We start from the raw sequence: 22,998 nt of genomic DNA, 5'->3' as shown, positions 1-22,998 counted from the left end.
ATTTTGTAAATAAGATTTTTTGTTGTATTTAGTAACGTTTGGTAAATGAGTCATCAGATATCATGAAAACCTTATTAGGGCAAATTTTAAAGTGTGGCATCTGAGACATGATAACAGTGTATTGTTTGTATGTACTGAAAAGATTCTGAATAACAGCTGTAATATAAGTATTAACATTAATGTTAACATTCTGGGAATAATCTTTTTTTTTTTTTTCAGGGTTTCTTTAGGTTTTATGAAGGTACATTTAAGACTTTTTAAATACATTTTTAAGACCAAGTAAATCAAATGTAAGGAATAGATTTTTAAGGGAACACAATACGTCAATATGTTCTCGAAATGTAAATGTCTAGGGAGAAACACAATGAGTTGTTTTAGCAACACTTCAGAGTCTGAAAATAAAACTTCCAACAGATATCAATTACTTGTTAATTCATTTTACAAAGAAGTAGCTTGAATCACTGTATCTTCTGATCACATGGCAAAAAAAAAGTGATTTTTTTTGTCTTCCAGTTTGTTTTCCTTTTTAAGGCCTTAATTTGTGTGAGGGAGGATTAAGACTTTTTAAGACCCACAGAAACCCTGTTTTTACAACCAAAAACGTTCTGACAACAGAACCTTTTCTTTAAAATCTATTTTGATTAAAGTCTTGATCGTCTTTTCTTCCCTATTGTGATATTATCAGAGTGAAACGGCTTCTTGAAAGAGAAAAACAAATTAAGGCGGGTCCATGGGGGAACTGATTGGATGGTTGTGGTTTGCTATTGGTGGATCTCATGTGAGTGACAGGTTGCCCCGCCCTCGCGCCAGTAAAAACGTCATCAGAGAAGAAATGTTGCTGCAAGAGGGAGGGGAATTATTTAGATTAAAGATTACGAGGGCACATAAATATATATAAAAAATCATTTATAATAAATCCTGCAACATTCCATAAAAAAGAATGGTCAGCTTTGATTGCATGGTAACTTTACAGGGTGACATCGGTTTCTGAAACATGATAACGGTGCATCATACATGTATCTATTATGCACCGTTTGTATGCACACAGCCATCCCTGCTTGTTAGTTTTTTGTGTGTGTTTTTTACAGTCTATGGTTTTAACATTAATTAATGTCTTTTATTGGGTTTATTTTTTACAACCACAAACTTACGTTCCGAGAACCAGGACTGTTTCTTTGAAATCTATGTCTTCAAGCACACTGGACTAAAACGTGTCAAAAGACTGCCAGCTAGGTAACATGCATGAACATCAAACGTATTCTATATTACCTGCGAATGCATTCGGTCACCACATCATACTGTCCGATAGAGCAGGCGGTGTGGAGATCCAGCGGCACGTTGAGCTCCTCCGGGCCGATCAGAGCATCTCCACCGTCCGCCAGCCACACGGACAGACTCGCGCCCAACTGATCCGACTCACTGCTGGCTTCGTCGCTCAGTTCAGACATACTCCTCTGCAAACGAGCTTTGATATTTACACTATGTATATGTTATTATTTATTTGAACTCTCTACAAATAATTTGCAGTTTATTCAGTGAAATTATATTCCGTTATTTGGTCTCGGACATTTAAAGGGCTAATCTCCGTGCATCAATTCAACTCAATTATGCTACCTCATACTACTATCCATATTCATATTATGTTTATAGCATGGTAATGATGCAAAAATTTAGTTAAACCAAACACTTAATGTAACGTAAATGAAAACTTTTTACAACAACAACAGTTAATGCCATAACCGCATAACCCTGCAACTAAATAAAGCACCCGAAAACTTAAAAGCTTACAAACCTTTAATTAATTAAACGTTGCAATTTTCAAAGTTTTTATCAGAAATCACAACAGCAGCGGCAACTCAAAGGAAGTTTTGTGTTCCAACCGGGCAGTGTTGTTGAATATGTAGTATGGAGCACACTGGGAGTTGTAGTCTTTTGTTGGTTTCCCATAATACAGTATGAACGGCAAGTGCGCAATGTAGGACTGCATATCCCATGAGCCTCTGCTCCAGCACTGATATTTTACGTGCTTGACGACTTCAGACAGCAACACGTTTGTTGATAAACTGCAAAGGAATTTTACACATAAAATTAAAGGTTTGTTTTCACGAAAAGCGTTGACTTGAGGTGAAATTACGCACTTAAAATAAGCTGATAATTCTAATGTAACGTTAAGCCTTTAAAATACGTTGCCATAGCATCTTAGACTACGTCAACACGCTGCCGCCGATATAATAGTATTTGTTAAAGAAAAAGGGTACATATAATAAATTATATATATATATATATATATATATATATATATATATAATACATATTATATACAAATATATAGTATTAAACTTTTCACACAAAGTGAGCAAAGCTTTGGTTGTATTCACTTTAACTGCATTTTTTTCCATAACGTTAGTTGTTTTCAATGGCTTGTACAACGTAAAATATGATTAGCAATATTTTATTCTTAACGAATTTCATAAAGAATGTACAGTAAAATCATGCAATAGAAGTATCACGTGTCTACTTAAGGCACAAATCCTGCTGGTTGATGTTAATGGGTAGAGTCACAAATTGAAGTTGAAGCAAAACTCTTCATGTGTTTTAGTGAAAACAAAAGGTTTTGTGCCGTGATCAGTCTCTGTGTGTTCAGTTGTCTCCCGGGGCCCTTGCAGGGTGTGCGTCTCTTGAGATTGATCTGTTTTGTCTGTGGGTTGTGTGTTCCTCTCAGCTCTCCGGTGGAACACTGGTTTGCACTCAGAGACAGTGGTGACCCGGGCCGAGGTCATTGCTATGGGGACAGAGACAGCAATTTTATACCATAAGGTCAGGGGGTTTTCAGGGGGGGGGGGGTTAGTGAACAAGTTTAGGTGAAAAAAAATTAATAAAAAAAATATATAATTACCTAAATAGATTAATGTAAAAAATAAAATAACAAAACTGCTTCAAATAAATAAACAATTATTAAAGCAGGGCTGCCAACTTCTGAGTTCAGCTTAGAGTGAGATTTATAGTATTGACACAAATTTCACAATTTGATACGATTCATAAGCTTGTGATTTGATTCCGATCTCGATTTCAATTAGATTCAATTTCATTTCGATACTGTATATCAGGTTACAGTACATGTTATTTTTTCTCAAGGAAAAAATATGATGATATGATGAGAGAATTTTCATTTTTGGGTGAACTATCCCTTTACTATTAACAACAGATTTGTATACAATTGCAAGTCAGTTTTTATAATAATAATGTTATAATAATAACCTTTTAGTGATATAAGGAATGTAATATAGTGCGTTGTTTTTTGCAAAATGATCCTTTCTAGAGTTCATATTTCTATCTAATCTTTCTAACATACTATGGACACTGAGTGGCTTTTCCTGAGGTAAATGTAAAGTTACGTTACATTGTTTACAAGCTGTTTTATTGACGTCTTTCCGGCGTTGAAACACTGACTGAGCGAATACATGAGACATTTCAATAAGTTGTAGTTTCTTTCAGAATACCTTCTTATGTTCATGTTTATTTTGTGCTATAACTATAGAAAAGAGGAAGAGATGGGCACTACAGCGATCTCTCACACCACATTAAAGAGCACATTTATCGTTTGATAAATAATAATAAAACGTATTTTATATCAAAAGTAAACTGCTCTGTCTTCTCTATCAGTAAGTTGTCAGTGTCCGCTTTGCTCCTCGATGTATTTTGAGAGTTGACAGCCCTGTTAAAGTTAATAAACAGTAAATGGTGAAATAAATAATAACTAACAGCACAGTACTACAGTAAACAGATAAAAACCCATAATAGAAACTAAATATTTAAATTAGGTCTTTATACATGAAAATATCTGGGTCCCTCACACAAGGATATTTGGGGGTCCATTTGTGGCATGTAAAAGATTAAAAACCCCTGTTGTAAAAAAGGTATAAATATATAAATGTAGATTTATGCTGCTGCCTTACATGACTGTATGAGCTTGAACTGTCTGGCTTTTTCCTCTTCGATCTTCTTCCTGTAGTCTCCTGAGATCGCTCGCATTACCTGCCTCTTCTTCACCAAAGGAGCTTTGGAGCTTCGTAAAGTCTTCAGAGCACGACTTGCTTCTTCCCCTGAACAGAGACATATAGGCATGTTAACGCCATGTCGTAATTACCGTAAAAAGCGTTCATGTTTTACATCTTGTAATGCCAGCTACAGACTGTGTGATTTCAGCAATCCTACAAGATCATTACAAATCACACTGTACGACATGTATGTAGACTGTACGATTATGAACTATTGAATCATAGGCTACGACACTAGTTAGTATAGAAGAATAAAACGTCATCGGCATGTGCTCGTGGTAAACAAATAGAACAAGATGAATCGCACTTTGGCAATTTTGTTTTTTTATGCGTGCTGAAAAAGAGGAGGAAGCGAAAGAGGAGAATATGGACGCGGTCACTGCTAGGAAAAAGAGGCCAAATTGGCATGCTATTTTGTAAATAGAGCTTGAGGTATAAGTGGTTTTAAGTTTTAGCGCCATGTCGCGTTGATCAATACACCGTTTCATGTTGCAGCATTTTTATTGGCTAGTCAGTAGACGTAGGTCGTAGCAGCAAACACACAGAGATGATCATGCTGAATTTATGATACTCTCAGGAAATTATCGCAGACTATCTTTGGTGGCGAGACCGTGACAACGCCGTCTTTGAAACGCTCTCACTGTACGATATAGGACCATCGTTTAGGAACCACGAACACAGAAATCACCACGATTGGTCATCTTTCATCTGGGACAGCACACAATACTGTGTGTATCGAGCACACATGTGTATCAAGCATAAGATGGGAATTTCTGAGATCACCTACTCGTACCACGTGACCGCTGTACCGCCTGACTGCTGCAGATTCATTTAGGTCGTTCATAGTGGTGCTGTAGGAACGTATAATTCCCAGTCCGACAATCTCGAAATTACAGTAATTACGAGTCCGACATGGCGTGAACGCAGCATATGCATAGATAGAAGTCCAGTATTTTTGTCCAAAGTTTGTGTAAGTATATGTATATATATAGATGTTGTATTTATAGTGTTGACAGTCACACTCACTTTGTTTGCTGGATGTTTTTTGAGTTCTCAGGCCCAGCTCGAGCTGTTCGATGCACCAGTCCAGCTCTCGATTCAGCTGCTCATCAGGAGTCTAACACACACACAGTTATAAAGTCAACTTATTTATTGCTTTACCACAGCTTATACATGCAAACACACTGATAAATAATGTATATATGAAGTATATGTAAATATCATGTACATTTTGTTTTGTTTTCTACATGGTCCTTGATGATGTGTGCATGCTCAATTTTAAAAGCATGCAATTGTGTATGTGCTTACTAATTCTGTGGTCTCTTGTTTAGATGTTTCCTCAGCTGTGCTTTTTATTCCTTTCTGCTGACTGTCTTTCCCGTCAGCTGCTGTTTTCTTCTTCTTCTTCTTGTGTTTTTTAACACTGGCAGGAGCCTCAGAGCTTTGGGCTGCTGTTTTGGGGTCCAGCACTGTGTCAGTATCCACCTCTCCACTCTTACCATCCGTGCTTTTCTCATTTCCCAGCATTCTGGGTGTTCCTGGAAAGCATACACAAATTGAGAGCATTTATCTGGATGTTACTAAGCCATATTGTTTAATAAAAAAATAAAAGTCGTCAAAATTACACGTATATTCAATAAATTCACCTTGAATGGTTTATGGAAATCTTACCTGTTCCATTTGACTCCTCTGTCATAGCTGGAGTTTTAATCTTCTGAAACCCAAATTCGTAGTCTATACACAAACGATCAACTATCAAGTGTGCAGCACTTAAGGAAAAACAAAAATCGAACAGAAATGTTTGAGTCAGTTAATTACTTCTGTTCTGAATTTTACAAATTTTAGTTACTCATGAGCATAGACTGTAAAAAAAGGGCTCATTTCACATATGTGTGCACCAATCAAAGGGTTCCGCCGATAACAAATTCGCTATTCTAGAGGTTCCTACTGCAGCGTGATATAATTTACAATGGTAACACAAAGACTGCACTAAAAAACTAGTTGATCTCAAAAGCATTTACCTTCATTGTTTTCAGGGCAACTATTGTTGCAATAATGTATCAATAATATTTTTTAGTAGTTATTATTAAAAGGAACCGTAAGGGACGGTTGTTCTTACAAGATGGTTATGTAATCGACAACAGCAGGACTAGAAATGAAAAGCTTTTTAAAAGCATGTAACGCCGATGTTTCACGAAGATTGTTGATAAACAGTCATGAAGCCATTGGAAACAGTTAACCGTTTAAACAATCTGAATTCATCTGCAGAAACAAAACGAAAAAGGGTTTTAACAATTACATTAAAATCGCGCTATAACTATTATAAATAAATACTAAAGAAGGGTAAAATCTCCCCCTCGGCCTTTCAGCCAATGAGAGACTGGGTGGGCGTGGCTTAACGCGCGCACAGACGTCAGTGCCTGTATAAATATAGGGCAGATCGCGTTGCGCGTGACCGACGTTCCTTGTTTTGGGTTTGACGGATTAACCGAAACAAAAAATCGTAAGTATCGTTAACATTCGGTCTTTAACTAAAGATCACCTATCGTATCGTGAATTTAACACACTAAAGATCGTATGTATACAATTTTTTAGAACACCGGCCATCTTTCAGTCTGTTTTCGGTGTTTGAATTCGCAAGCGGCGGTTTTAGATCATTTTTTGTCGCGGTAGCAACAAGCTAAGCTAACGAGCGTGAGTTCATATTTACTTGCGCTTTAGTTTAGAAGTTTTTTCGCTATTTTAACATTAAGTATGTGCTTTTAGTACGTAATCTAACAACACGTGTCGTTTTTCATTTAAACACTTTTATATGGAGTTACTGAATTGTCGGTGTTAGACAAAGAGAAGGCTATAATTGGTGTTCTTGGGCGCCATGTTACACATAAAGGCAGAAACGTGTCTGTGTCTCATCCTGAGATGGTGGACTTCACTACTGCATAAATCCGAGCTTCTACATTTCAATTTGCCGGTCGTTTCTCATCTCTTTCGCTAAAATTGAAGCGGACATGGCGTATTTGTAGTACTAGTTGCTGAATGGTTGAATGAAACCGATTACCGTTGAAGATTTTTGCCTTCAGGCAATGTGTGTGTGTTGAATGGGACTCGGTTATGTGTGTGCGTGTGTGACCCAGTGTCCCACTGTGAGTTCAGCTTATTGTTTCGCTACAACACGCGTTTCTACCTTATTTATCTAAATTAATCTGCACGCAAATTAATTATTAAAATCCTTACGTTTATAAAATTATACATTTTTATTTTGCCAGCTTTAAGGTACACGTTTATGTTTGATCTCCTAAATGGCGCCAGCAAGTTGTACATTAGCATATAGGGTATTGCTAATTTGCTATGGTCCTTTCCTAAACATTAAGTTCTTTACTGCATGACTTTATTATGGGCGGGACCGAAAGAGTTTTGTTGTTGATTACGTCACTGCATGCGGAATCCCCCGCGGCTGCTGTTCTTATCGGCTCTTGTTTCTCTTTAGACCGCTACATTAGAGTGCCATGGCACGTACTAAACAGACTGCCCGTAAATCCACCGGTGGTAAAGCCCCCAGGAAGCAGCTGGCCACCAAAGCGGCCAGGAAGAGTGCGCCGTCTACAGGTGGAGTCAAGAAGCCCCACAGATACCGGTGAGAAACACAAGTTGTTTATACATGCACGTGTTTGTATATGTAAACATTTTTATGCATGTACGTTTATTCACATGTGTTTCATGATTATTCATTTATTATACACTTGCATGCATTGTGTAATATATTGTTTGTATATGCATGTATGCTTTATGTATATAGTGCATATTATGTACATGTCAATTGCATATAATTTTTTACATGCATATTGCGTAATGTGTGTATAATGGTACTTTGCATTTTTTTAAATCCCAACAGCTACTAAATGCATTTTTTTCTGCCTTTCCCCCTAGTCCAGGAACTGTGGCTCTTCGTGAGATCCGTCGGTACCAGAAGTCCACCGAGTTGCTGATCCGCAAGCTTCCGTTCCAGCGTCTGGTTCGTGAGATTGCTCAGGATTTCAAGACCGACTTGCGTTTCCAGAGCGCTGCCATTGGTGCCCTGCAGGTGTGTTTTGTAGTTCTCTACCTAATGCAGCAGATCGAAACCTTTTTGTCCACTTTTTGACCGCCCCCTGTACTCCATTTCTACCCAATAAAATATTTTAGGGCTTGGCATAACTACAAAGATGTATATTTATTAAAATAACCAAATATTTAGATTTTTAGTTGTTTTAGCTCATTTTAATTTAGTTTGAGGCTCTCCTGGTTGAGATCCACTGACCTAATACTTTTTTTTTTTTTTTTGTCTCTCCTAATAATGTTTTGCCTTTGAATTGTAGGAGGCAAGCGAAGCATATCTGGTGGGTCTGTTTGAGGACACTAACTTGTGCGCCATCCATGCCAAACGTGTCACCATCATGCCCAAAGACATCCAGTTGGCTCGTCGAATCCGTGGAGAGCGTGCTTAAACTTTACCATTTACTCAACTCTATTTTTGTGTGTGGAGGAAGATATGAGGGATGGGTTTGTTGTGTGGGTGGGTCGGGTGGGAGGGGCATTGGGGTTCTTACGCTCTTGACTATAAATGCCTGTGTAGTTTAAGTTTATTTTTTGTATTTTTTGGTAGTTGCGGTAGGGGAGGGGTATCTTGTGGTTAAAGTTGATAGTAGGGGGGGGCAGCGTCAGAACATTCCGGGAGCTCCTCAGGGTTTTAAAGTTTGTATTTTAGACTTTCATATACCTCTGCCTAGTCTGCATGCTTCATGATGAATTAGAATGTCCATTTGATTTCTATCGTTATTATATTGGGTTTCTCTTCTATTGTGGCCATTTGGTTGTAAATAAACTTTCCACTACCTCAATCTTGCTGCTGCTCATTTTGTCTTCAGTTGGGTTTCACTTGTCCGTCTTTTTTTTTCTTTTGCCATATTTTTGAAGTTTGAGGCATCTAGATCAAGAAGAACTTTTGTCCTGTAGGGTCACTGTCCTGCAGAGTTTAGCTCTAACCCTGATAACTCACCTTCCTATAGCTTTTCTAGTAATCCTGAAGACCTTGAATGGCTTGTTCAGGTGGGATTACAAAAGTTGGCCAAAGTTGCACTTCTGTATCTAGATGCTTATGTCCACAAAGCTCCCATTTTAAAATTAATACGAGTTTACTTGAGGACTTGACGCCCTCTAGGACCCGAAAATGCTACCTTGTAGACTTGGCTATGTTGTCAAAGTAAAAAGGATGTCATTTATTTCAATGGGAAGATTGAAATTTAAACTAAAACATGACTTAAACCCATTTAGTTCGATGTAATTTACTCCAGGTTTCACAGATGAGGCCTTGTCCCAGAATAAAATGCATGTTTTAAAGCAACTTGTATATCAAAGTCAGAGCCATTGTTTTGTCAAGATGCACACCAGTAATGTTTTTTTCTAAAGCACCTTTATGAAAGCTATTTAAATGTCTTAATTGAACTAAATCCTGCCTTAATCCAAACCCTGTCTGTGAAACCAGGCCTTAAAGTAAAAACCCAACTACTAAACCAAGTTTACACGCTTTATTATACAGATCAAGTATTAGTTTGTTATACAGATCATTACTTTATGAAGACACATTCACAATGTGTTCCATCATGAGTTTCCCTGATCCATAAATCAGCAGTCACATCACAATTGCAATTCAGAAGTTTCTCCATTAGGCTTCATATCTGACTTTTCAATATAAACTTCACTGCACTCGTAGTGTGGACGGTCCGTTTGATATTTCAACGAATTTGATTTCCAACTCTTTGGAGAAAGCATTTTTACTTCTGAAGGCATCATTAAATGATAAATAAACATCACAAATGCAAAATGTCTCTTAAGCCACTATGATGGTTTGTTTTTGACAGCGACTTCCTCCTGTTCATCATCGGACAGCAGTCCTGGTAAATGTTCATACAGGTTTTTCTCCAGAGACTCGTCCACCTCGGTCTCTTTCCTGAATGCGCACCAGAGGAGGAAGCCCATTCCAAAGAGGCTGATGGGTACAACTTTCCACCAGGGACGCTGGTAATTGCTGCCCAGGGAACGGTCCACATTCCAGCTTCGGTGGCTGGCTTTGCTGGTTGAGAACTTGATGGGCTGTGATATTACTTCTTCATCATCATCATCATCATCCGGAGGTTTTCTGGACTTTGCATAAAGCTGTGATGTAATGGACAGCATCCTTGTGGCACATGGTCTACAGGTAGAAAAGTAATGAACATTTAATAAAACATTACTTTTATAGATCTGCTTAAATATCTCACCACTGATGGTGGTGATATCCCTCTGGCCAAGGTCAGCTCAATTTAAGAGATCATAAAAGCGTGTTTAACAAAAAAAAAAGAAAGAAAATTGTTTAAGAAATACATTTCAATGATCAACAAAAATGTCTTAATTAACTAAATGTTTGTCTTCATTAATGTCCAACGCAGCACAAACCCTATCGAGGTGAATGGTTGTTATTTCATAACCTATACAAGGACAAAATATTCACTTGCCTTAAATTCACATTCCTTCGGCTTGTAAAAACATTGTGACTTAAAGAAATTCGTGATAAATTAAAGCAGGCTTTAGACATCTTGAGAGCTTCTTCATATCAGACGTAACTCTCCCAGGTCATGTAACGAGTGCTTCTGTAAATTCCACCCGGAAGGAAACTACAATTAACTGAAATGTAGTTCCGCTTTGATTTTTGGACGTTTTAAGAGAATAGTTTGTCTAATCACTTCAAATATACCATAGGGCTGCTCATAATACACATATTATAAAAACGTCATCGTATTCAAATAAAGTGTAAATGTAATAAAGTGTATTCTAAGATTACGTGACAGAGAATTTAAGGACTACATTACCCAGAGCTCTGAGTATCAACCAATCAGCAATGCATATTTTGCATAGCTCCAGGAACGTCATCACGCGTGGTCTAGATTCCGTTTTCATGGCGCTGCCCGTTCACACGTGAATCTGATCACGCATTGGAAGATTTTTGTTTGGCTTGTAAGTAAACGTAACACGCAACTATTAACTTTCTTCGACTAGTAGATTAGTTTGTGTGTGCTGGGTGGTTTAAATTGTATGAATGCATTTCTGCTGCTATCTTAGTATACGATTAAGTCATAATTTACCTAAACAACATCGTATTTGTGTATCTAAGCCTATCTATTTTTACTTACAGTTTGATATATGTTTGGATTAATTTGGTTTATATGCACTATTGTTGAAAAGTTTGGGGGTGGTATGGTTTATTAAAGGTTTTTGAAAGAAGGCTCACTAAATCTGCATTTATTTACAGTAAACACAGTAATAATGTGAGTGACACAATTTAAAATAACTTGAATATGTTTTTAAATGTAATTTATTCCTGTGATTTTCAGCATCATTGCTCCAGTCTTCAGTGTCACATGATCCTTCAGAAATCATTCTAATATGCTGATTTGCTGCACATTTCTGATTATTATAATAAATGTTGAATACAGTTGTGCTGCTTAATATTTTTGTGGCAACCATGATACATTTTTTCAGGATTATTTGCTGAATAGAAAGTTCAAAAGAACAGTGTATATTTGAAAATAGAGATCTTTTGTAACATTATAAATGTCTGTCACTTTTGTGACAAATTATACACTTTTGTACAGTAGTGTATGTTGTAATCAAATCCAAATTAACATGTGCTATTCTTTTCCACTCAGATCTGACACCATGACGAAGAGTCAAGCTCTTGTACTTCAGTTAGATTCTCACAAGAAAAAGAAACTCAAACTCAATGTAGAAGAAATCACATGTGTACAAGATGAGAGAAAGGAGGAGATGAATGGAAAGAAGAAAAAGAAGAAGAGAAAGGCCGACGATGAGGTGTGTGCCGTGGTTATAATAGTACTCTATGATTTGACTGTGGATCTAATAACAAATGTTATTGATATGGTTGTTTAAATTAATGTTAGAAGCTTACTCTGCGTTTAATATTGTGCACTGACTATTTTTATTTGTTTTTTTTTAAATGAAAGGGGCTTGAAACAAGTACACAATTAAATGGAGATCATGAAGAGAATATACGCAAGAAGAAGAAAAAGAAGTCTGAAGTGAGTGAAAGGGATTTTCCTCTTTAAAGTATGTATTATATGACTGCATATGAATATACACTGCTTATGTGAAACTAAATGTAAAAAAAAATCAGGATGAAAAAAATCCATCTATTTGAGGTAAAATCACCATATAGTTTGTGTACATATATATATATATATATATATATATATATATATATATATATATATATATATATATATATATATATATATATATATATATTAGAGCTGCATGATTCTGGATAAATCGAGTGTCACAATTTAGTTTGTTGTCATGATTTTGACAACTATACGAAATAAAATGTAATTTACTAGAGTTTCTGCCAAAATATAAATTGCTGCAGTCTATTTAAAAAATATTTAAATAATTAGATTAACCTTAGATTAAAAAAAAATCAGTTTGAATGAATGATTCAATGACTTGCTCATAAAGACTTCACTTGTTTCATTACTGGACGAATCAGTGTTTTTGAACAAATCTCCTGAATGATTCAATGACAAATAAATATATTTTTATCAGTCTCTTGTTATAGTTGATACAATACTGATGCGGTTGAAAAATATATTTGTGAAGCCGTTTCATATATTTATGTAAATATAAATATAAAAATATATTTGTGAAGCCGTTTCATATATTTACATGACTACTGCTCTCTCTGGATCAGCGGCGGATCTGAATGTTCGATGTGATCATACATGTCAAAGGTTTAATAGACTTGATCGCATATATATATATATATACAATCTCTCTTGTGTGTATGTTTTCAGGTTTGTGTTCCTGTAGAAAACATCACAGAGGAACCGCAGGATACTGAACCGATGGAGGAAACACACAAGCAGGAAGATCACATGAAGAAGAAGAAGAAGAAAAAGAAACAGAAGGTAATGAGAAATACTTTGCTTTTATATTTTATGTTTGTCAAAGTTTTGGGATGATGGGAAATGCTGTGAAGAGAGTTGATGCTGAATACTTGTGCTGTAAATGCACGAATCTCTTTATTATAACGACACATAAGCGTTCATATTTTTTATTATTTATGAAATGGTCCTCAACTCCAACAGTGTTTTGCATTACGGCATGTATTACCATATTGGGTAACACTTTACAATAAGGTCTCATTTGTTAACATTAGTTATCATTAATACATTACTTAACATGAACTGTGAGCGATATATTTTTACAGCATTGGTTAACCTTCGTTAATATTACTTGATAAAACTACAGTTCATTGTTTGTCCATGTTAGTCACAGTGCATTAACTAATGTTAACAGATAAAAACAGTAATATTCTGAAATATTTTCTATTTTAATATTTTTAAAACACAATTTATTCCTGTGATCAAAGCTGAATTTTCAGTGTCACATGATCCTTCACAAATCATTCTAATATGCTGATTTGCTGCTCAAGAAACATTTCTGATTATTATCAATGTTGAAAACAGTTGTGCTGCTTAAAATTTTAGTTGAAACCATTAGAAAGATCGAAAGAACAGCCTTTATTTGGAATGTTTTGTATCAATATAAGTGTTTTTACTGTGATATTCAATCACTTTTTAGGCATCCTTGCTTAATATAAGTATTATTTTGTGTCAAAAAAAGTTTTTACAAAGATAGTGGGTAAAATCAAGAACTTGTCCTGTGTCATTACAACATGACTGTTTATCCCACTCTGTCACACACACACTCTCGCCCCTCCTCGCCGCTCCTGAGGTCACGCTCCTCCTCCTCCTTATTCTCATGCGAGCACGAATGGTGCGCGTTTGTGCAAGCGACGCATGGACAGGGTGGCGTTGCGCTCACATTCTGCGCGCACGTATGCAGGCAGTGCACGTGGTGCGCGACAAACACTTGCAGTTTCTGTCTGAACGTGTTTCCCAGCAGGCTGTAGACGAGCGGGTTCAGGCAGCTGTTGGCGCAGGCCGCCAAGGTCACCACGTGTCCCGTCAGCGGGTGGCGCTGCCACAACGTGTGGTTTCCTCTCCGCCGCGAGGCGTCAGTGTCGCCACTCAGGAGATGCACGCTGATGAAGACGTTCTCCGGAAGCCAGCACACAAAAAACACGCTCACGGCTGCGACGATCATGCGCAGGGCTTTGGTTCGCTGCGGCCTATCGGAGCGCAGAAGCACGCGTGCGATCAGGGTGTAGCAAACGCCCATCACGCAAAAAGGCAGGGCGAATCCCAGCGTCACCTCCAGCCATTGCACCTCGGCCACGCCCGCAAAACAGAAGCCACGCCCCCAGCCGTGACGCATGTGCGCTGTAGCGAATGGGATCAGCGTGCACAGGGTGGCCGCCGCCCAAATGGTCGCGCAAGCCCTACGGGCGACGCGCGAACGGTGCGAGGCGGAAACGTTTTCGGGTAGCGCGCGCGTGCTGAGGCCGGTCAGCGCAAGGCAACGGTCCAGACTCATCCAGGTGAGAGAGAACACACTGCTGTACATGTTGACCTGCAGGAAGAGCGCCATGCAGGAGCACAGCACGGCGTCGTCGTAGTAGTGCGCGCTCAGGTTGAACACCTCGATGAGCGAGTCCAGCACCAGCACCAGGTCGGCCAGAGCCAAATTAGTGAAGTAGAGGTCAGGGGTGCTCATCCGTTGACGAGGGTCAAAGTTCACCAGCAGAATCAGGATGTTACCCACGAGGCCGAGCGGGAAGAGCAGGACGGTGTAGATGCAGGAGAGGAGAAGGTTTATGGCGTAGGTGGAGTTCGTTTCGTTGACGTCAATAACCGGCCAGTGCAGGCTGGAGTGATTCGGTCGGACGGTGGGGTCAAAGGTCATCGGATCTTCCATCATCTTCCCTTCTATCACTTCCATTGTCACGTAGTGTGGAAATATGCTGGAGTTTTCTGCATTTTCTTCTCTTTTCAAGTACTAAAATGCACAGACACATGCACATTGATGTTAAACTACTCATCTTGATGCTTGTTTCAAAATATGTGTATTTAATAGTTGATGGTGAACAATACTTCTGCAGCATTTATTAATTATTTGTTAATGTTAAATGTAAAAATTATTAGTTAATCCATGGACTTTTTAGTTGCAGTCACATTTACTACAATATGCTTGGCGAAATCCAGCTATTCCAACAGGAATCCGTGCGATTGGGAGTTTTGCAAAAGGATGAAAATATTCCCCATGCAGATTTCACACACGTGAATGTCTCGCACTGACCAACAGAAAGCTGCTTAGTTTGACAGTACCTTCTATGCCAGCTGCGCTTTATACATCTCTACGCTATTTACAATAGACAATGGATTTGCCTGCAGAATTTTACTAATGTGCATTTCGCTGATTTTCTGTTTATTTTCACTAGTAATCCGCTGATAGTTTTAAATGAAATGGTCAAAATAATGATCTTACCGTGTGTTTTGTATTAGACTTTTATCCATATTTATTAAGTTGTCCTGGTTTGTTCTTGGATGCATGTGTATGTCCTTTAAGGTCATGGAGAAATAAATGTAGAAGTCAGACATTTGTTGTTCGTTTCTTTCTCCTTGGTTCTGCAGACGTTTCTCCTGGTGATTTCTCGCTGTCTCATGTACAAATACGTAAATACAGGAGAGCCAGGTTATACACGGACAATGGCCGCCTTTGTTTACCCCAAACAATATGATGGATAAATGCTCCACTAGCTCCTCTGAAGATATAAAGTTGCACAGTGAAGGAGAACTCGATTATTTGTGTGTGTGATGGGCAAATTCTCAAAACTAGAGAAATGTATTATTTTATATATATATAAAATAACAACTATTGTTTATTTTTGTTCTCCCTCAGTTATTTTAGACAAGGTTAAGTTTAGTGACACCAACAATAGGTCAATCTTTAAAAAAAAAAAAAAAAAAACTTAATAACTTACCTATATTAAAAAGTTTGTCTTGGCAACAAACTGAAATAAAATAAGTTGAAGTGCTAAAAATAACTAAAACTAGAAATCTTTTTTTTTTAAACAGTAAAATTACCAAAAGTTTAACTAATATTAAAACAAACCTGAAAATGTTAAAGTAAAAGCTAAAATATTCAAAATATGAAAAAAAAAATACTATAATGGTGTATAAATAATACTGGCTTCTATCTTAAACGTCTTTAACATTCACATTGTGTGTACACTTTAAAAAATGCTGGGTTGTTTTAACCCAATTTTGGGTCAAATATGGACAAACCCAGCCGTTGGGTTAAATTTTTATAATGCATTTTTTTTTAATGCAAAGTTTGGGTTTGTCCATTTTTGACCCAAAATTGGGTTAAAACAAAACTACCCCGGCTCTTATGATAAAAGCATCTGCTTTATGAATAAATGTTTTGTAAATGATATTTGAATATAATCATTCAGAAATTGTTTCTTAATTAAAATCAGGAATAAACTGAATTAATGTAATTAAGCAGTTCTATAAAACAAATGGCTTTTGGCTTTCTTTGCCATGTGTATACATTCAAAATTTTGGGGTCTGTAAGATATATAAAAAAAAAAAGAGTACTTGTATTCAACAATGACACATTAAATTGATCAAAAGTGACAGTAAAGACATTTATAATGTTATAAAAGACTTCTGTTTCAAATAAATGCTGTTCTTTAGATCTTTCTATTTATCAATGAATCTTGAAGCAATGTGGATTTTAAACGGCACATGATTTTTCAGAGTTCTGGAGATGTGAACACCTCAGTCCAGCAAGAACCGTCTGGAGTGGAGGATGAAAACGGCCTCGATGGAGAGGAAGAACTGAGTCCTGAGGAGAGACGAGTGCTGGAGAGGAAGTTGAAGAAGATTCTGAATAAGGAGGAGAAGAGGAAGCTGAAGGAAGAAGGCAAAAGCATAAAACCGGAGAAGGTCAAGACAAATGTTGCAGAGACGCAGGCGCTGGAATACCTCGCATGGTAGTACAAAAACACTTGTATATGTTTCCTTATTCTATCAGAGATTGTTAAATATTGTTTTAACTGATTTATTTTGTTTGTTAGTTGGTCTAAGAACCGAGAAGCGTGGAAGTTTAATAAATCCAGGCAAACGTGGTTATTGCAAAACATGTATGACAGCGTGAAGGTATGAGAAACACCAATCATCTACAGCTTTACACACTTTTTACAGTAATAAGACATGGAACACATGCTTTCCTACTAATCACAGGGATCATATTATTCTTTTTTGTGGCAAAAATCCATATGCATTTCTCTCTCTCTCAGGTGTCTGATGATCATTTTGAGATGCTGTTACCGTATATTGACGGTCTACAAGGACTGGCACGATCCTCCACACTGCAGAAAGCTGAAGCGATTGTGCGTTGGGAAGGACAAGCAGAAGAGGCCGATACAGCAGATGCTGAGAAGAGGCAAGGGAGAGCCAAACAGGTCGTCCAGATGCTGTGATGGACCCGTTCATTAAACAAAACATCAAAATTATACGTTTTCTGTCTCCGTGTGAATTTATACATTTTCACCCATTCAAATGAGTAGTCATAATGTCTTCGTTTGTAATGTAAAACTTGACATTCCATAAAATAAAATGATTACTTTGGTTTTAACCTGTAGCCTGTGTTGTTTTTTAATCATGTTTTAAAATGTAACTAGATAGGTCTTCTACCTAGAAGTAGATTTTTAAAAATATTTCACTAACAAAAAAAGTATTATACAACTTCCATGGTAGAACATTAATATTATTTTGCCTTATGTAAATACCATGGTACATGAATGTGCTAATCATTCTGATGCCATCGGTTCTTTTATGAGGTTTAAACTCATGGAACGTACACTGTTTGTTCCTAAATCTATAAGTCGTTCAGAAGAGAGTTTAAGGTTATTAACTGGGCACAGTGTAAACTTTTTTTTTTATTATCATAACGTTCAAATAATACATACCTTTAACGATTGGCATCACAGCTACCGCTTGTAACATTGCCCTACATTTCCCATAATGCCGTGCGTTGCACGTTCTTTTGACGTCACACGCATCTCGCCAGGTACAGAAGTCCATCGTGCAGAATGAAAACAACTTAAGCTTAATCTTCATTAACAACGTGGGAGCTGATCGTCAACGGATTCACATTTTGGGTAATGTAACTCTGAACTTTATTTCACGCTTCGTTGTGACACTTTTCCTCTCGGTCAACGGTTGCAAAATCACATCTTACTTTTAGTATGTGGATTTGTAGTTGTTCAACTGTTATTTGCTAATGCGGTGTGAGCAAAAGATGAGTTTTTACGACTTTTTGTGTTTCTTTAGGAGCATCATGGCAGAGAAACCTCAGCTGGTCAGTATTTCGCCAGAGGACATCGAGACTGATGAGTGTTTGCGCACATACACACACATCTACAGCCCTGATCTGCTCATGTAAGCTCAATAAACACCTTTGATTTTCATTTTTGCATTGGAAGTTTATATTAATAAATATATACATCTTTATGTATTTATTATTTCTATTTTTGTATTTATTTATGCACACACACACACACACACACACACACACACACACACACACACACACATATATATATATATATATATATGTGTGTGTGTGTGTGTGTATATATATATATATATACACAGTATATATAATACTTTTTATAATAATACTTTTTTGTGTGTTTGCCCAGTGATCAGGTTGCCTTTATAACCGGCGGAGGGTCAGGTATTGGATTTAGAATAGCAGAAGTTCTGATGCGGTGAGTTTTCAGTGATTTTCCACTAGTTTCTCACTGTCAACAACACATTGTCTATGACTGAACTTTTAATCTGACACTTTCACTCATGACTTACCTTTTATAATGTGACATTTATATATTGATCTTTAACCTTTGTGACCTTCGGTAACATGTAATCTTTTGCAAGCCTGCATCTTCAGATTCATTTGAATATGTTTTCTAATGTTCTTGCAAAAGTCATTGGAAGTTTATTTTGTTATTTATATATTTGTATTTCTATAATTATATTATATATTTCCTTTTCTTCCTATAACAATTCATTCAGGCATGGGTGTAACACGGTCATTGCCAGCAGAAATCTGGAGAAACTCTCTGAGGTACTGTCTCAACGAATCTCCAATAACTCATTTATGTAATTTCTTTGATGAAGAGTAATTAATATTTGTGTGTTTTAGGCATCGAAGAAGTTAACCAGGGCTACAGGCAAGCGATGTTTGCCGATAGTAATGGATGTGCGTCAACCAGAGACAATTACTGCTGCCGTGGATGAAACATTGAAGACATTTGGACGTGTTGACATACTTATTAACAGTAAGGCTTAAGTTAGAAGTTACCAGAGGTCAAACACAGTGCCTTAAGTTTAACAATAAAAAAAATTAATATAATGCCACAAACATACAGTTTATTACCAAAGAGATCTTGAGATAGATATGGACCAGCTAACAACACCCTCTGACCAAGTTTCTCTTTATCATTCTCTAATGTGATTACATAATATATTGTACCTAGTCTAGGCCGTCTACTAGTACTCTTACATCAGGTCTCCTTTTCCAGAAAAATTACATTTATCAATGTATCTTTAATGCAGTACTCAGGGTAATTATAGTATAGACATTTACTTCCATTACTGTCATATTAAAAAAACTTTCAATACAAGCATGCCTTAACATCATGTCATTGTTTTCTATATATATATATATACACTCACCGGCCACTTTATTAGGTACCCCATGCTAGTAACGGGTTGGACCCCCTTTTGCCTTCAGAACTGCCTCAATTCTTCGTGGCATAGATTCAACAATGTGCTGGAAGCATTCCTCAGGGAGTTTGGTCCATATTGACATGATGGCATCACACAGTTGCCGCAGATTTGTCGGCTGCACATCCATGATGCGAATCTCCCGTTCCACCACATCCCAAAGATGCTCTATTGGGTTGAGATCTGGTGACTGTGGAGGCCATTTTAGTACAGTGAACTCATTGTCATGTTCAAGAAACCAATTTGAAATGATTAGAGCTTTGTGACATGGTGGAAGTAGCCATCAGAGGATGGGTACATGGTGGCCATAAAGGGATGGACATGGTCAGAAACAATGCTCAGGTAGGCCGTGGCATTTAAACGATGCCCAATTGGCACTAAGGGGCCTAAAGTGTGCCAGGAAAACATCCCCCACACCATTACACCACCACCACCAGCCTGCACAGTGGTAACAAGGCATGATGGTTCCATGTTCTCATTCTGTTTACGCCAAATTCTGACTCTAACATCTGAATGTCTCAACAGAAATCGAGACTCATCAGACCAGGCAACATTTTTCCAGTCTTCAACTGTTCAATTTTGGTGAGCTCTTGCAAATTGTAGCCTCTTTTTCCTATTTGTAGTGGAGATGAGTGGTAACTGGTGGGGTCTTCTGCTGTTGTAGCCCATCCGCCTCAAGGTTGTGCGTGTTGTGGCTTCACAAATGCTTTGCTGCATACCTCGGTTGTAACGAGTGGTTATTTCAGTCACTGTTGCCCTTCTATCAGCTCGAACCAGTCTGGCCATTCTCCTCTGACCTCTGGCATCAACAAGGCATTTCCGCCCACAGAACTGCCGCTCACTGGATGTTTTTTCTTTTTCGGACCATTCTCTGTAAACCCTAGAGATGGTTGTGCGTGAAAATCCCAGTAGATTAGCAGTTTCTGAAATACTCAGACCAGCCCTTCTGGCACCAACAATCATGCCACGTTCAAAGTCACTCAAATCAACTTTCTTCCCCATACTGATGCTCGGTTTGAACTGCAGGAGATTGTCTTGACCATGTCTACATGCCTAAATGCACTGAGTTGCCGCCATGTGATTGGCTGCTTAGAAATTAAGTGTTAACGAGCAGTTGGACAGGTGTACCTAATAAAGTGGCCGGTGAGTGTATATATATATATATATATAAATATGCATGCATATGTTATTTATGTATGTTTTGTGGATTGTATTTGTTTTTTCTCAGATGCTGCAGGTAATTTCTTGTGCCCAGCGACATCCTTGTCATTTAACGCTTTCAAGACAGTAATGGAGATCGACACCATGGGAACTTTCAACGCTAGTAAAGTGGTGTTTGACAAATGGTTCAAGGTAAAGATGTACATTTCATTGACCTTTGCAGTACCAAGAATTTTTATTACTAAGATATCTTGCATCTTGGCTTTTTTCCTCACTTGTTTCTCACTTTGTGTCGATCAGTGATTTATAGTCAGTGTCTCATACTTTGTGGCTTTATTTTTCTCCCTCAGGATCATGGCGGCTCCATTGTCAACATTTCCGCCACACTGGGGTACAGAGGTCAGGCTCTCCAGGTGCATGCTGGGTCAGCAAAGGCTGCAAATGGTCAGTGTCCTTTTTTGGTTGATATTCTGGTATAAGTGCCTGTTTGAGTGCTTTATAAAGGGGTATGATTGCTTTTATAAATGTATTTAAATATTCTTGCACTAACAGTGTTACAACAATAAGACAACAATAGTATGCAGATTAATAAATCAAGGTAGTATGAACTTGAAGGGTGATGTTACTCCAAATCAAGGTGAATAAAAGCGTCTACTAAATTAAAAAATCTAAATTAAATAAAACCGTATTACATCTGGTGTTTAAAATGGCATGAAATCAAAATGACTCCCAATTATCTATTTATTTTAATTCATGTTGCAGGTCTTATTGTGAATGATTCATACATGCATATATTAAACAAAATAATAATTTTGACCCCATAATGTTGGTTGCAATATTTTTTCATGTTGACTGTTAAAGGGTAACGTTAGTTCACCCAAAAATGAAAATTCTGTCATTAATTACTCAGGGTTTACTTTTGGGGTGAACCGACCCTTTAAGGATATGAGATATTCTATAGGCTGAAAAAAATGGCTAATTATCTGCATATGTATGTGTGTTTGTAGATGCCATGACAAGGCACTTGGCGGTGGAGTGGGGCCCCAATGGTGTGAGGGTGAACACAGTGGCCCCAGGGCCCATCTCTGGCACAGAGGGATACCGTAGACTGGGTAAGACCAGTTGTGTGTGTAGCCAAATTTAAGTGTCTCTATTTTCGTCTTCACTATTTTATCCTCCTCTTCTTTCAGGTGGTTCTCATGCCGAGACTGCAGGGGCTTTCCGCGGCATCCCGTTGCAAAGAGCCGGCAATAAGACCGAGATTGCACATGCGGTTATTTTCCTGGCCAGCCGCGCTGCTTCATACGTCACTGGAACTATACTGGTCGCCGACGGAGGGGCGTGGCTCACCTCGGCCAATGACGTGGAACAGATGCTGGGTATTATCTCATCTCGCTCTGCAAAACTATGAACAGACAGCACCGCACACAGGTGTGTGTGTGCGTGAGGTAGAAGACAGGTGTTTTATACGAATGTTAACTAAAATAATTTAATATAATTATTCAAAAACTCAAACACAATTATGTGAATTACTTTTCCAAATTTGTGATCTGGTGAGCAAAATAAATTATATTTGCTAATAATTTTTCTGCCATTGTATGATTGGCCTGTGAATATGTGGGTAACGTCTTGGTATGAAGATCTTATTGTAACTTATTTTCCCTTGTGTTTCTAGGTTTTTGGTCTGCAGAGAAAAGAAAGGATAAATAGGATGACTAAAGTGGATGAAATAACCGGAATGGACCAGTTGTGATCAGGCCAACATCTCTATGAAGATATTATTGAAGCTCACAAAAACATGTACAGATTATTTTCACCCTCAAAAACCAAAGAAAAAAAAGAGAAATTATATTCTGCATAAAGAAAAATAAGCCTAATTTTAGGACCATTAAAAACTTTGACATTGTGTGACACTGTGTATTAAAATTAAGTAGATTTACACCCTAATTCTAATTTTCATAATGCTCTGTTATACTTTTTGAGTTTAT

At 37.6% G+C, this 22,998-nt stretch overlaps 7 protein-coding genes across 9 annotated transcripts in view; 3 read left to right on the top strand and 4 right to left on the bottom strand.

The window, feature by feature from the left end:
* The window catches only part of anks3 (ankyrin repeat and sterile alpha motif domain containing 3), a 12,523-nt gene extending 11,029 nt beyond the window's left edge, over positions 1-1,494 (bottom strand). The window contains exon 1 of the mRNA XM_056269592.1: positions 1,270-1,494. Coding sequence (XP_056125567.1) covers positions 1,270-1,448 — 179 coding nt within the window. The 5' untranslated portion in view covers positions 1,449-1,494. The remainder of the gene's footprint in view (positions 1-1,269) is intronic.
* Positions 1,495-2,436: 942 nt separating this feature from the next.
* cunh8orf33 (chromosome unknown C8orf33 homolog) lies at positions 2,437-5,872 on the bottom strand. The gene is made up of 5 exons (XM_056269587.1): positions 5,730-5,872; positions 5,367-5,596; positions 5,085-5,175; positions 3,957-4,103; positions 2,437-2,782 (listed from the first exon to the last, which is right to left on the bottom strand). The coding sequence occupies exons 1-5, from the start codon at positions 5,752-5,754 to the stop codon at positions 2,559-2,561; spliced, it is 717 nt and encodes a 238-aa protein (XP_056125562.1). The 5' UTR covers positions 5,755-5,872; the 3' UTR covers positions 2,437-2,558.
* A 575-nt stretch (positions 5,873-6,447) lies between these two features.
* On the top strand, positions 6,448-8,935 carry h3f3d (H3 histone, family 3D). The gene is made up of 4 exons (XM_056269590.1): positions 6,448-6,561; positions 7,546-7,692; positions 7,986-8,139; positions 8,414-8,935. The coding sequence occupies exons 2-4, from the start codon at positions 7,565-7,567 to the stop codon at positions 8,540-8,542; spliced, it is 411 nt and encodes a 136-aa protein (XP_056125565.1). The 5' UTR covers positions 6,448-6,561; positions 7,546-7,564; the 3' UTR covers positions 8,543-8,935.
* A 673-nt stretch (positions 8,936-9,608) lies between these two features.
* LOC130103339 (ubiquinol-cytochrome-c reductase complex assembly factor 4) lies at positions 9,609-10,720 on the bottom strand. The gene is made up of 2 exons (XM_056269589.1): positions 10,589-10,720; positions 9,609-10,287 (listed from the first exon to the last, which is right to left on the bottom strand). The coding sequence occupies exons 1-2, from the start codon at positions 10,666-10,668 to the stop codon at positions 9,933-9,935; spliced, it is 435 nt and encodes a 144-aa protein (XP_056125564.1). The 5' UTR covers positions 10,669-10,720; the 3' UTR covers positions 9,609-9,932.
* Positions 10,721-11,013: 293 nt separating this feature from the next.
* On the top strand, positions 11,014-17,693 carry LOC130103312 (uncharacterized). The gene is made up of 9 exons (XM_056269555.1): positions 11,014-11,087; positions 11,780-11,942; positions 12,095-12,169; positions 12,941-13,105; positions 14,055-14,510; positions 14,628-14,929; positions 16,780-17,049; positions 17,134-17,215; positions 17,356-17,693. The coding sequence occupies exons 2-9, from the start codon at positions 11,790-11,792 to the stop codon at positions 17,536-17,538; spliced, it is 1,686 nt and encodes a 561-aa protein (XP_056125530.1). The 5' UTR covers positions 11,014-11,087; positions 11,780-11,789; the 3' UTR covers positions 17,539-17,693.
* Positions 13,718-15,025, bottom strand: LOC130103332 (G-protein coupled estrogen receptor 1-like). Its single transcript, XM_056269580.1, has one exon. It carries the CDS (start codon positions 14,988-14,990, stop codon positions 13,833-13,835), a length of 1,158 nt encoding a protein of 385 aa, XP_056125555.1. The 5' UTR covers positions 14,991-15,025; the 3' UTR covers positions 13,718-13,832.
* Positions 17,694-18,066: 373 nt separating the features above from the next.
* Positions 18,067-22,962, top strand: decr2 (2,4-dienoyl CoA reductase 2, peroxisomal). Of its 3 annotated transcripts, none has more exons than XM_056269584.1 (10): positions 18,067-18,219; positions 18,392-18,499; positions 18,763-18,831; positions 19,136-19,187; positions 19,266-19,401; positions 21,078-21,202; positions 21,361-21,454; positions 22,018-22,122; positions 22,201-22,389; positions 22,686-22,961. In XM_056269584.1, the coding sequence occupies exons 2-10, from the start codon at positions 18,399-18,401 to the stop codon at positions 22,718-22,720; spliced, it is 906 nt and encodes a 301-aa protein (XP_056125559.1). In that variant the 5' UTR covers positions 18,067-18,219; positions 18,392-18,398; the 3' UTR covers positions 22,721-22,961. The 3 variants fall into 3 exon arrangements, with proteins under 3 accessions (XP_056125559.1, XP_056125561.1, XP_056125560.1); XM_056269586.1 differs by having other exon boundaries at positions 22,201-22,441; XM_056269585.1 differs by lacking the exon at positions 18,067-18,219 and adding an exon at positions 18,282-18,304 and having other exon boundaries at positions 22,686-22,962.
* The last annotated feature ends 36 nt before the right edge of the window (positions 22,963-22,998 follow it).

This window comes from Rhinichthys klamathensis, unplaced genomic scaffold (genome assembly GCF_029890125.1).
Source record: "Rhinichthys klamathensis goyatoka isolate OS25496 unplaced genomic scaffold, OSU_Roscu_1.1 h1tg000282l_1, whole genome shotgun sequence".
NCBI classification, from domain to species: Eukaryota; Metazoa; Chordata; class Actinopteri; order Cypriniformes; family Leuciscidae; genus Rhinichthys; species Rhinichthys klamathensis.
Note: the sequence above shows the minus strand (reverse complement) of the source record. Positions and strands in the feature narration are given on the sequence as shown.